Source organism: Ailuropoda melanoleuca, chromosome 11 (assembly GCF_002007445.2).
Source record: "Ailuropoda melanoleuca isolate Jingjing chromosome 11, ASM200744v2, whole genome shotgun sequence".
NCBI lineage: Eukaryota > Metazoa > Chordata > Mammalia > Carnivora > Ursidae > Ailuropoda > Ailuropoda melanoleuca.
In genome coordinates, this window is record NC_048228.1 from 78932795 (window position 1) to 78945529 (window position 12735).

The 12735-nt window shown below is 37.9% G+C and overlaps 1 protein-coding gene across 4 annotated transcripts in view; it reads right to left on the reverse strand.

Moving 5' to 3' along the window:
* Positions 1-12735, reverse strand: part of WDR19 (WD repeat domain 19) — a 107000-nt gene that overhangs the window by 74621 nt on the left and 19644 nt on the right. For all 4 annotated transcript variants that reach the window (XR_002143878.2, XM_011232244.3, XM_019805882.2 and 1 more), the window contains exons 5-7: positions 8114-8229; positions 4471-4586; positions 19-99 (exon numbers count right to left, since the gene is read on the reverse strand). Coding sequence is in view for 3 of the 4 variants with exons in the window: in XM_011232244.3 (XP_011230546.2) it covers positions 19-99; positions 4471-4586; positions 8114-8229 (313 nt within the window). In the remaining variant the exon portion in view is untranslated. The remainder of the gene's footprint in view (positions 1-18; positions 100-4470; positions 4587-8113; positions 8230-12735) is intronic.

Consider the following 12735-nt stretch of genomic DNA (forward strand, 5'->3'; position numbering starts at 1 on the left):
GTGACTTAGCATTCTTACTGTGCTTTCAGCAGCAGACATTCGGTCGTCAGTCTTCATCATGGAAAACTGCATGTCGCTAGGCTCTGATCTCACTGCTGTCTGCAGGGATAGAAATATTATCACTATGAATAAGCGTAACCCTTAAATTCATTCTGAATATTAATAAAACCGGTAACCTGCTTTCACTTCTGTCATACCTGAAAACCCCACTGCTACAAACATCCAGAAATCCTGGATGAAACAGAATACATGTCTTATTAAATAGAGAGATAAGCTTGAAAGAAGGTAGGGAAAATTTCCAGAGACAATAAGCAAAGATCAAACCATAAACCAAAGTATGTGTAGAAACATGCTGTAGCTATCCAGGGCAGGTGGTAAGGAGACAATAAAGAAGCCCTAACTTGGGCTGAACTTTGGGTCAGAAAAAAAGCTGAAAAAGTTCTTTTCAAATCAAAGACTTTCCTATCTTAATTATGATCTGAAGTTCAAATTTATACTTTAAGTGGTCTACAAACTCCTCGGAGTGTCTGTCAAAAATCCAAGACCTCTTCCAAAGCTGCAAAAAATTTCTACAGACAAGCCCTGCTGAAGATGAGCTCACAATTCAAAACGTGAAAAGTCAAAAGAAATAATGCATCAAGAACAAAAGTCAGCAGATCTACAAATAACAGAATTATCAAAGAGATCATAAAATAATACATTAAATATGACCAAAGACATAAAAGGACTCATAACAAAAGACTTCAAAAAAAAAAAAAAAAGTCCAGACAGGTTTTTTAGAGAACTACAAAGTACCTTTCTTTATTAAGGGTACAGCTAACCCTTGAACAATGTGGGGGTTAGGGAAGCTGAGCCCCTACACAGTTGAAAATTCACGTAAAATGTTGACTTTCCCCAAACCTAAGTACTAACAGCCTACTGTTGACTGGAAGCCTTACCAGTAATATAAACACTCAATTCATACATGTTTTGTATGTTATGTATATTAAATATCTTATTCTTACAATATAGCAAGCTAGAGAAAATAAAATGTTATTAAGCAAATCAGAAGAGAAAATACATTTACGGTACTGTATTTATCAAAAGACATCCACATATAAGTAAACCCACACAGTTCAAACCCATGTTGTTGAGGGATTAACTGTATACTTGACATACAATATCCTATTAGCTTCAGGTGTACAACATAGTAATTCAACATTTATATATAAAATGATCCCCATGGTAAGTCTAGTTACTATCCCACTATATAAAATTATTATATTATTGACTATATTCCCTATTCTGTATATTATACCCTCATGACTTATTTTTTTTTATAACTGGAAGTTTGCACCTCTTAACCCTGTTTGCCTATTTTGCCCCAAAGTACTTTCTAAAAATAAAAAGTAGAATCATTAAAATAAAAAAACTCAGGGGTGCCTGGATGGCTCAGTCAGTTGGGCATCTCCCTTCGGCTCAGGTGGGATTGAGCCCTGCATCAGGCTCCCTGCTTGGTGGGGAGCCTGCTTCTCCCTCTCCCTCTCCCTCTGCCCTTCTCCCCTGCTTGTGCTGGCTCTCTCTCTCAAATAAATAAATAAAATCTTTTAAAAAATAAAATAAAATAACCCTCAATAAGATAGAGGCCAGACAAATTTGAAGAAAGAGTAAATTGATTAAGTAAATTATCCAGAAGGCTGCACAGAGTGACCAAAAAAATAGATACTGAGAGAGATAAAGAGGAGCGCCTCGGTGGCTCAGTTGGTTGAGCATCTGACTCTTGGTTTTGGCTCAAGTCATGATCTCAGGGTCATGAGATTGAGCCCCACATCTGGCTCCCCAGTCAGCACAGGGTCTGTTCATCCCTCTCCCTCTGCTCCTCCCTCTGCATATATAAAATAAATAAAATATTTTTTTAAAAAGAGAGAGATAAAGAGATAGAAGGTCCAATGTATGTCTAACAGACATTCCAGAGGACGGAATAGAATGGGCAAGAGGTAATACTGAAAGAGATAATGACAGAATTTTCCAGAATTGATGGAAGACAGCAATCTTCAGATTTAAGGAACAAGACAAGTCCTTAGTAGGATAAATAAAAATAAATCCACACAAATAACACTGGAGTGATCTGCAGAATAGGAAAGTCAAAGCAATTCAGAGACAACACCAAATAAAGCAATACTTTTAATGTATGCTTTGCTTACTACATGACAACTTAAATAGTATGTCTCATTCTAGAAGCATACTTCTTAGAGATCAGAAATGGGAAATAGCTATTTTGTATGTATGTAATGGCTGAATGTAGTGATTTCCTGGAATGTTGCATAGCAAAATATTGTAAAGCCATGTCTTGATTCAGTGGAGGAAAAAAAATGCCAATATCAACTGATGATGTCTGATATGGATATAAGTGTGAGTGGGGAGCTAAAGCATTTGGACTTGTATATCTACCATTCTAATGCAAAATGGCACCAAAATAGAATGATCAAAATTTTAGGTTTCTAGAAAATATTTTTAAGAACCAGTTTAATCATGCTATGGTTCTACTCAACATGGTTGAGTTACTTCTGCCTAACTTTCAGCACTTTCCGGATACAGGAACCAATGTTCTTCTTCAGCCTTATTTTCCATAAATTCTCAAAGCCCTTATCTTCAGTCAAGCCACTCTTGAACAAGCCATGAACAAGCTATAAGTTTTTCCTCTTATCTCTGTCCACGTTGTTTTGCTAGGGTTGAATGACAGACTGTTAAATGTCTTATGGTATCCACTAAACCAAGTTTCAGTAGGGCACACGATTCCCTCCAGAGACTAAATTTGCAGCCTCCCTGGCAGCAGTGAGGTGTGAGTATATGACTAGGTTCTAGTGATATGAAAGGAAATAATAAATGCATATTCCATACTAGGTCCTCTAAATATTTCTTGCACTCCACCTCTCTTTCTCCCTTCCCTGGAGCGGAAGTGCAGATATGGTGCAGGTAACTATGCAGATGAGGACAAAACATCCTTGCAAATGGCAGAGCAACAAGACGGAAGGCACCTGGGACTGGATACAGCCTTGTGAAGCAGTGACACAAAGACGATCTGCCTACCTGTCTCTGTTCCATGAGAAAGAGGAAAAAACCACCTGAACTACCATGTTCTTAGAGCCCTTGTAATTTTGGACCTATTACAAAATTTATCCTATACCTTGACTGACTCAGAGCATCTGTCTTTTAAAGACTCATAATATAACTTGCATTGAGCTCCTCCATCTCAGATATTACAGAACTTGTAAGCTAAACTACAAAATACGTCCATCATATAAGGCTGTGTGTGTTTTATCATGATTAGTTCTGTCTTCTTGAGAATATGGGCCTATGGTCGGCAGCTTCTACAATGATCCACAGTGATCCTCACCTCCTGGTTTCTTTGTGTAATGCTCATCCCTACCCCTCTGAGTGTAGGCTGGATGTAGGGACTCACTTCTACATAACAGAATATGGCAAAAACAATTTTGAGATCAGGTTATTTATTAAGAGATTGTATTGTGGCTTGAGTTTTGAATGGCTGCTCTCATGCTCTTACCACCTGCTATGTTGTGAGGCACTCTACGGAGAGATCTGTGTGGCAAGGAAATTAGGCGGGCTTCTAATCAATGGCCAGAGAGGAACTGAGGTCCTAAGCCTAACAACCTGTAAGGAATTGAACTCTTGTCAACAACCACGTGATTGAGCTTGGAAACAGATTTTTTTCCCACTCAAGCCTTCAGATGAAACTCCAGCCTTGACCAATAAAATGCAGTCTTGTGAGACCTTAATGCAGCTAGGCTGTACCCACATTCCTCATCCACAAAAACTATAAAACAATAAATGTATATCATTTTGAAACTGCTAGGTTTGGGGGGTAATTTATTATGTAGCAATAGAAAACTAATACAGGACTATATTTCATATTTCTTCTAAAGTACAAAGCATGGTGCCATATACCTAGTGGGCATTCAAAGAATTTGCTAGTCAATATTACCCCAGCAATACAAAATCATAAGCCAGGTAGTCCAAAGTAAAATTTACCCACTGATGAGATTATGAAGTAGCTATTGGTAATACAAATTCCCTTAAGGAGCCACTGAAAAGCTAATCAATTGGGAAATTTGAACAGTAGTAAACTTTAATCCTAAAACTAAATTTAATTAGGGTTAGTTTGGAAGAAATTTAACATATCAGTTAAAGGTATGAGCTTTAGAATCAGGCAGACCAGACTCTGAGTCCAGTTATTTACATTTATATTATGAATATACACATATAAAGTAAGTTATCTCACAAATATACAGCCTGGCTATAACCACAGAGCGTGTTCTAATACGTAAAAAGAACAGTTTTTGTTGTTTAGCATATGAAGTTATTGCATACATATCTCACAGAGATTTAAAAATCTCATAGATTAGTTTGGTAGACAAACTTTATTTCAGGGAAAATTTTGAATATATCAGACCAAAGATGTTACTGTATTACCTGTCTTATCGTGTCACCTTCCTGATTGCTAACTGTAATCATTTTATCTTCACCACCTAAAGCAAGCAGATTTTCTGTATTCCAACATCCACATGTGATTCTCTTAGTGTGTTTTCCTGAAAAAGAGATGATTTTTGTACAGACACATGGGTTTCTCAAAAAAATTAAAAGATCTGTGACGTCAATCTGAAAGTCTAGGTAATATGCTGTCGATATTAAACAGACAAGGAATATTAAATCCCATCAAAGCAGTTAGTGTCTCAGCAAACTTATTTAGAAGTTTATTACCAAGTTCTAAAGCAACATAACAGTATATAGGAGCAATGCTGCTTTTCAACTATTTATGTGGATATGAGCATGGGCCTTACGTGAAAAGATACTCTGCTCCTCGACAAGTTTGCTTACCATAGAACCAAACCCGTAACAATAATGTCTTAAGAGCAGCAAATCCCAAGGCACTCAAGTTATCTTTACTACACTCAGCTTCACAGTGTGGTAGACCCTTGGTATAAACAGACTTAGCATTCACAGTTTTGGCTATTCATGTAAAACTCGAACACATATGATTTCTGATAACGCTGAGGTGCAAATCTGAATGCACCTTAGTGAGACTTGTGTTAAGAACAGAGTCACTAAACTAGTAAGTGATACTAGATGGAAGCAATAAGAATCAGGAAACTTTTTCGTTGAGGAATTGGCCGGTGCAAAAACTGAATTTTGGGGTGGAAATCATACACTTGACACTGGGTGCATTTGTCAAAGGTCCTGGGATGGATAAATCCTTGAGTCTCATGATTAATTCTACAATGAGGAGTAGACTGGTTAAGTATACATATTCTGGAGCCCGACTGCCTGGATTTGAATCTTGGCTCCACCACTGACTATAAAACACTGAGTAAGCTACTTAACACTTCTGTTCCTTAGTCACATATCCATAAATTGGAGCTAATAGTAGGGCGTGTTTCATAGAGCTGAGGATCAAACGAGTTCAAGCATTTAGAAGAGCGCCAGACGTATAGAAAGTGCAATGTAAGTTTAGTTACTCTAGCTGCTTTTGAGAGCAGAGACCATATTAATTTATTCTTTCTACCCCTTACAGAACTATGCTGGAAGTAGGCTCTAAATAAGCAGTTATTATGTGAGTAGACCCGGAGGCCAGAGTCCTGGTGTGTCAGAGGCTCAGCAAGGAGGAGAGTGTGGCTGGAGCAGAGGAAATAAGAAGAGAGGAGTCTGAGATGACATCAGAGAGTTTGCAAGGGCCAGGTCATATGGGTGCTGGCTGGCCATTGTGAGGACTCTGGCTTTGACTCTGGGTGAAATGGACAGCCATTAGAAAGGTCTGAGCAGAAAGCTCACTCTGGCCCCTAGGTTGAGAATATGGTATAATGGGGAAAGAGCTGAAGCAGGGAAACCAGTTCAGAGACTGCAGAAATTCACATGGAAGATGTCTGAGGCTCACACACAGTGGTAACAGGAGAGGTGGTGAGAACAGGCTGGATTCTGGAAATATGTGAAGGAAGAGCCTACAAGATTTTCTGGCAAATTAGATATGGAGGGCATGAGAAAGAGGAGAGTCAAGGATGATGCTAAGGTTTTAGCCTGAAGATCTAAAAGGATGGGATGTCATCAATGGTAAGAGGGACAACTGTGAGTCAAAAGGGTTTTAGAGATTAAATCTGAAGTGTTTACTGGACATCTCATCAGAGATGTTGAATAAGCAGTTGGATAGACGAGTCTTGAGATAGGAAGAGAGAAATATGGGACTAGTTAGGATTTACATGGCATTTCAAATCAGGAGACCAGGGCATAAAAGCGAAGGGACCATTCAGAGAAGACACTTGAGATGTAGGAGAGTTTAGTGATCACAGATTAAGGGACTTCTGTGGTACATTGGAACTGGGCCCAAAGAAACAGGCGTCAGTAAGGAAAAAGTGCATGAAGAGAGGTGGGCAAATGCCGACAACAAACTTCTTTCTATACCCTAGAAAGGGAGAAGAAAATCTCTTCTTCCTCCTTCCTGTATAGCTTGTGGCCTCTTTGCCTCCAGTGCTCAGAACTCAGGCTAGCCTTAACATCAGGAACAGTTAACCTGTTCTGTGTGCCTACTCCCAGTATTCTGGGCCCTTAACATGTACGGACTTATTTAAATAATATTAACTCACAGTTAATCTACTATGGTATAACTGAAGTTTGAACCATGTTATTGGGGGACTGGTGATATTTAATTAAACCACAGTAAATGAATTTCATGTATATGAAAACCATGCAACATGAGAACTGTCTATATGTAGTCTAGTTGAAGGAAATAAATCAGTGCAAGATTCAACAAGGTTAACTGCTTGTAGTTACTGTGAAATGCCGGCAGGTCATGCTACCACGCAGGGGCTCTCTAGAGTGGAAAGGCTTGGATTTAGGAAAGTGAGCTATTTAAAAGGAAAAAAAGCAGAGCCACAAGCCATAACCAACTCTGAGAGAGGCAGCTATGTATTTAGCTAAAGGACCTAAGATATATAATTAACCTGAATCTCTTCGGGCCCATTTTACACAATGAATAAATGACTGAGACGAGACTCAATATTCATGTTAAATACAAAGATCACCTATAAAGTCATGTATATGTGACAAATAACCTGACACAAAATCATCATGCTTTGACAAATTATTTTCTTATATGTCAAGTGTTCTGAGGCCTGTAAGTTAACTGGTAGGGTATTCCGACGGATGAAGTGGGATACAAAAAAATCCCTCACTGAAGTCAAATAGTCAATTTACATGGTGAAAGTTGATTTTTTTAACTCAAAATGTTTTGTTTAGTTTTTCAAACAGATCAATGGCATTACCTTTGCCTGGAGCACCAAAAATAGAAATATTAAAGACAGACATATATGTGAAAAAAAATGAAATAATTACGTGTCCTTAACTGAAAGGCACTTTCTCAAGTATTCTGTGGGCACTCTTATTTCCAGAGTTTAATTCCTTCCTTAACAATAAATTATAATTTTTTGGCTACCTGGGTATAATTAAGCCTACTAGTTTCACCACTCATCAGCATGATGTTATAATAATTGAAAAGANAAAAAAAAAAAAAAAAAAAAAAAAAAGAAAGAAAAAGAATCGATCTGTTTCTTCTTGGGTGTTCAGAGGGCAGATGCTAAGTGACCAGAGATTGAGGGAATCAGAGAGCCTGAACCAAAGTCAAACAAGGAACCACCTCTAGCCATATACCCTGAGCCAAATATAACTCGCAGTGCATACCTAGACTAAATTGGTGTTTGGAGAGAGTAAGGGGTCAGAATTAAGAATCTAGATATATTCTGACCAAAACAGTCACCAAATGTTTCAGTCTATCTGCTAATATGTCGATATGCACATGAGCAATTCCATGTCCACAGGTACAATTCACTATTAATGCTCTGGTGTCCAAAGGCATAGGCTGACCTTAGAGCAACCATTCTATGTGGCCCGGTAATTCTTAGAAGACAGTGAAGAGGGGTCTTACAGTTTAGCTAGATACAAGGTTTGACCAGGGGAGTTTTACTACTACACAATTTCCCTTGCAATATCAGAAAAATCTGAGGCAGTAAAACATTACATTTATGTAAAGCATCTCAAATATTGAGCAGTGTTTCCAGCTATAACCTACCCAGCACAGGAATCTTTCGAGATGTCTGACGATTATAAATAAGCAAATTTCCTTTAACAGTTCCAACAGCCAGGAAACTTCCAATTTTTGACCAAAGGAGGAAAGACATTTGATCCCTGTAACATAAAGATAAAAATCACTAAAATATTCACAATCATAATCTCCGAATAGTTCTTTAAAAAAGTATTTCATGAATAATTTTAGTATCTACTTAGAAACTGAAGTACAAAATTAGAACTTAATGCTTTAGACAAAGACTAAGTGGTAAAGCCATTTTGAAGATGCTGTTAAGATGATCTTATGGTCAGTTAGACCTAAAATACATATGTGATAAATACAAACTCCACTTCAGTCAGACGGAACCTCAAATTTCATAAAATGACTCATGATGAGATAGTTTAGTCAGTCTAATAATAGTTGTAAACGTGGAAGATTCTTAATGGATAATGACACCACATGCTTTTAAAAAAAAAGGTAGGTTCCAGGGCGCCTGGGTGGCTTAGTTGGTTAAGCGGCCAACTCTTTTTTTTTTTTTTTTAATACTTTATTTATTTATTTGACAGAGATAGAGACAGCCAGTGAGACAGGGAACACAGGCAGGGGGAGTGGGAGAGGAAGAAGCAGGCTCCTAGTGGAGGAGCCTGATGTGGGGCTCGATCCCAGAACGCCGGGATCACGCCCTGAGCCACAGGCAGACGCTTAACGACTGCGCCACCCAGGCGCCCCAAGTGTCCAACTCTTGATTATGGCTCAGGTCATGATCTCAGGGTTGTGAGATTGAGCCCCGCATTGGGCTCCACACTGGGCGGGGAGTCTGCTTAGTATCTCTCTCTCCCACAGGATCCCCCCCTCAAAAAAATTTAGAAAATAAATTTATAAGTAGGGTACTGTAACAATATATTAAATTGGAAAAATCACTGGGAATTCATCACCTTAAATAGGACATATCTTTTCCAACTCTGTCACTTTTTAAAGTTTTTATTTAAATTCCAACTAGTTAACATATAGTATAATTAGTCTCAGGTGTGCAATATAGTGATTCAACACTTCCACACATCACCCAGTGCTCATCACCACAACGGCACTCCTTAATCCCCATCACCTATCTCACCTACCTCTTCCTCCCCCATCACCTTCCTTCTCGTAACCATTAGTTTGTTCTCTAGTTAAGAGTGTTTCTTGGTTTGCCTTTTTTTTCTCCTTTGCTTGTTTGTTTTGTTTCTTAAATTCCACATAAGAGTAAAATCATATGGTATTTGTCTTTCACTGGCTGACTTATTTCACAGCATTATACTTTAGCTCCATTGATGTTGCAAATGGAAAGATTTTTTATGGCTCAGTAATATTCCATTGTATACATACGTGTGTATATATCTGTGTGTGTATACATATAGATACACACATATGTACACACACATGCATACATACATACCACATCTTTATCCATTCATCAGTCAGTGGACACTTGGGCTGTTTCCATAATTTGGCTATTGTAGATAATGCTGCTATAAACATCAGGGTGCATGTATCCCTCTGAATTCATATTTTTGTATTCTTTGGGTAAATACCTAGAGTAGTACAATTGAAGGATTGTAGGGTCGTTCTACTTTTAACTTTTTTGAGGAAATTCCATACTGCTTTCTACAGTGGCTGCACCAGTTTGCATTCCCTCCGACAGTGCAAGAGGGTTCCCCTTTCTCCACATCCTCACCAACACCTATTGCTTCTTTGTTTTTGATCTTATCTATTCTGACAGGTGTGAGGAGGTAGGTCATCGTAGTTGATTTGCAGTTCCCTGATAAGTGATGTTGAGCACCTTTTCATGTATCTATTGGCCAACTGTATCTCTTCTGCTCATTTTTAAATTGGATTATCATTTTTTGGGTGTTGAGTTTTTTAAGTTATGTATTTTGGATACTAACCCTTTATTGGATATGTCATTTGCAAGTATCTTCTCCTATTCTGTAGGTTGCCTTTTAATTTTGTTGATTGTTTCCCTCATTGTGCAGAAACTTTTTATTTTGATGTAGTCCTAAGAGTTTACTTTTGATTTTGTTTTCCTTCCCTCAGGAGACATACCTAGAAAGAAGTTGCAAAGGCAGATGTCAGAGAATTTACGGCCTGTACACTCTTTTCAGATTTTTACATTTTCAGGTTTCCCATTTAGGTCTTTAATTCATTTTGAATCTTGTGTGTGTATGGTATAAGAAAGTGGTCCAGTTTCATTTTTTTGCATGTGGCTATCCACTTTTCCCCACACCATTTGTTGAAGAGACTGTCTATTTTCCATCGGATATTCTTTCCTGCTTTGTTGAAGATTAATTGAACATAAAACTGTGGGTTCATTTCTGGGTTTTCAATTGTTCCATTGACCTACGTACCTATTTTTGTGCCAGTACCATACTATTTTGAGCACCACAGCTTTGTAATATAACTTGAAGTCCAGAATTGTAATGCTGCCAGCTTTGCTTTTCTTTTTAAGGTTGTTTTGCCTATTTGGGGTCTTTTGTGGCTCCATATAAATTTTAGGATTGTTCTAGCTCTGTGAAAAATGCTGTTGGTATTTTGATAGGGATTGCATTAAATGTGTAGTATGGGTAGTATGGACGTTTTAACAATATTTGTTCTTCCAATCCATGAGCATTCTGGAATATCTTTCCATTTCTTTGTGTCATCTTCAACTTCTCTCAACAGTGTTTCATAGTTTTCAGAGTACAGGTCTTCCATGTCTCTGGTTAGATTTATTCCTAGGTATCTTATGGTTTTTGGTGCAACTGTAAGTGGGATTGATTCCTTAATTTCTCCTTCTGCTGCTTCATTACTGGTGTATAGAAACGCAACAGATTTTTGTATGCTGATTTTGTATCCTGAGACTTTACTGAATTCCTGTATCCATTCTAGCAGTTTTTTGGTGGAGTCTTTTGGGTTTTCTATATATAGTATCATGTCATCTGCAAATGGTGGAACTTTTCCTTTTTCCTTGCCAATTTGGATGTCTTTTTTTTTTTTTTAAGATTTTATTTATTTATTTATTTATTCGACAGAGATAGAGACAGCCAGCGAGAGAGGGAACACAAGGGGGGAGTGAGAGAGGAAGAAGCAGGCTCATAGTGGAGGAGCCTGATGTGGGGCCTCGATCCCATAACGCCAGGATCACGCCCTGAGCCAAAGGCAGACGCTTAACCGCTGTGCCACCCAGGCGCCCCTGGATGTCTTTTATTTCTTTTTGTTGTCTGACTGCTGTGGCTGGACTTACAGTAGGATGAATAAAAGTGGGTAGAGTGGACATCCTTGTCTCATTCCTATCTTTAGGGGAAAGGCTTTCAGTTTTTCCCCACTGAAGATGATGTGAGCGGTGGGTTTTTCATATATGGCCTTTATTATGTTGAGGTATGTTCCCTCTAAACCTACTTTGTTGAGGGTTTTTATCATGAGTGGATATTGTACTTTGTCAAATTATTTGTCTATTGAAACAATCATATGGTTCTTATCCTTTATTAATGTGGTGTATCATATTGATTGATTTGCAAATATTGAACCACTACTGCAACCCAGGAATAAATCCCACTTGATTGTGATTTTTTTTAAGTAGGCTCCATGCCGAATATGGGGCTTGAACTCATGACCCTGAGATTGAGAGTTGCATGCTTCACTGATGGAGCCAGCCAACCACCCTATGGTGAATGATTTTTTTAATGTATTGTTGGATCAGGTTTGCTAGTATTTTATTGAGAATTTTTGCATCCATGTTTATCAAGGATATTGGCCTATAGTTCTCCTTTTTAATGGAATCTTTATCTGGTTTTGGTATGAGGGTAATGCTGGCCTCACAGAATGAATTTGGAAGTTTTCTTTCCTTTTCTATTTTTTGGAATAGTTTGAGAAGAATAGACATTAACTCTCCTTTAATGTTTTGTAGAATTCGCCCGTGAAGCCATTTGGTTCTGGACTTTTGTATGGTGGGAATTTTTTGATTACTGACTCAATTTCTTTGCTGGTTATCAGTCTGTTCAAGTTTTCTATTTCTTCCTGTTTCGGTTTTGGTAATTTGTTTCTAGGAATTTCACCATTTCTTCCAGGTTGTCCAATTTGTTGGGATATTGTTTTTCATAATATTCTCTTATAATTATTTGTATTTCTGTGGTGTTGGCTGTTACATTTTCTCTCTCATTTGTGATTTTGTTTATTTGGGTCCTTTTTCTTTTTTGATAACTCTGGCTGGAGGCTTATCAATATTATTGACTTTTCACAGAACCAGCTCCTGGTTTCATTGATCTGTTCTGTTGTTTTTTAATTCCAAATCATTTATTTCTGCCCTAATCTTTACTATTTCCTTCCTTCTGCTGGCTTCAGGCTTCATTTGTTGTTCTTCTAGCTCCTTTAGGTGTAAGGTTAGCTTGTTTATTTCAGATTTTTCTTGCTTCTTGAGGCCTGTATTGCTATATGTTTCCCTCTTAGGACTGCTTATGCTGCATCCCAAAGGTTTTGGGCCATTGTGTTTTCATTTTCATTTGTTTCCACGTACTTTTTAATTTCTTCTATTTCCTATTTGACTCATTCATTGTTTAGTAGCATGTTATTTAACCTCCATGTATTTGCGGTCTTTCCAAATTTTTTTCTTG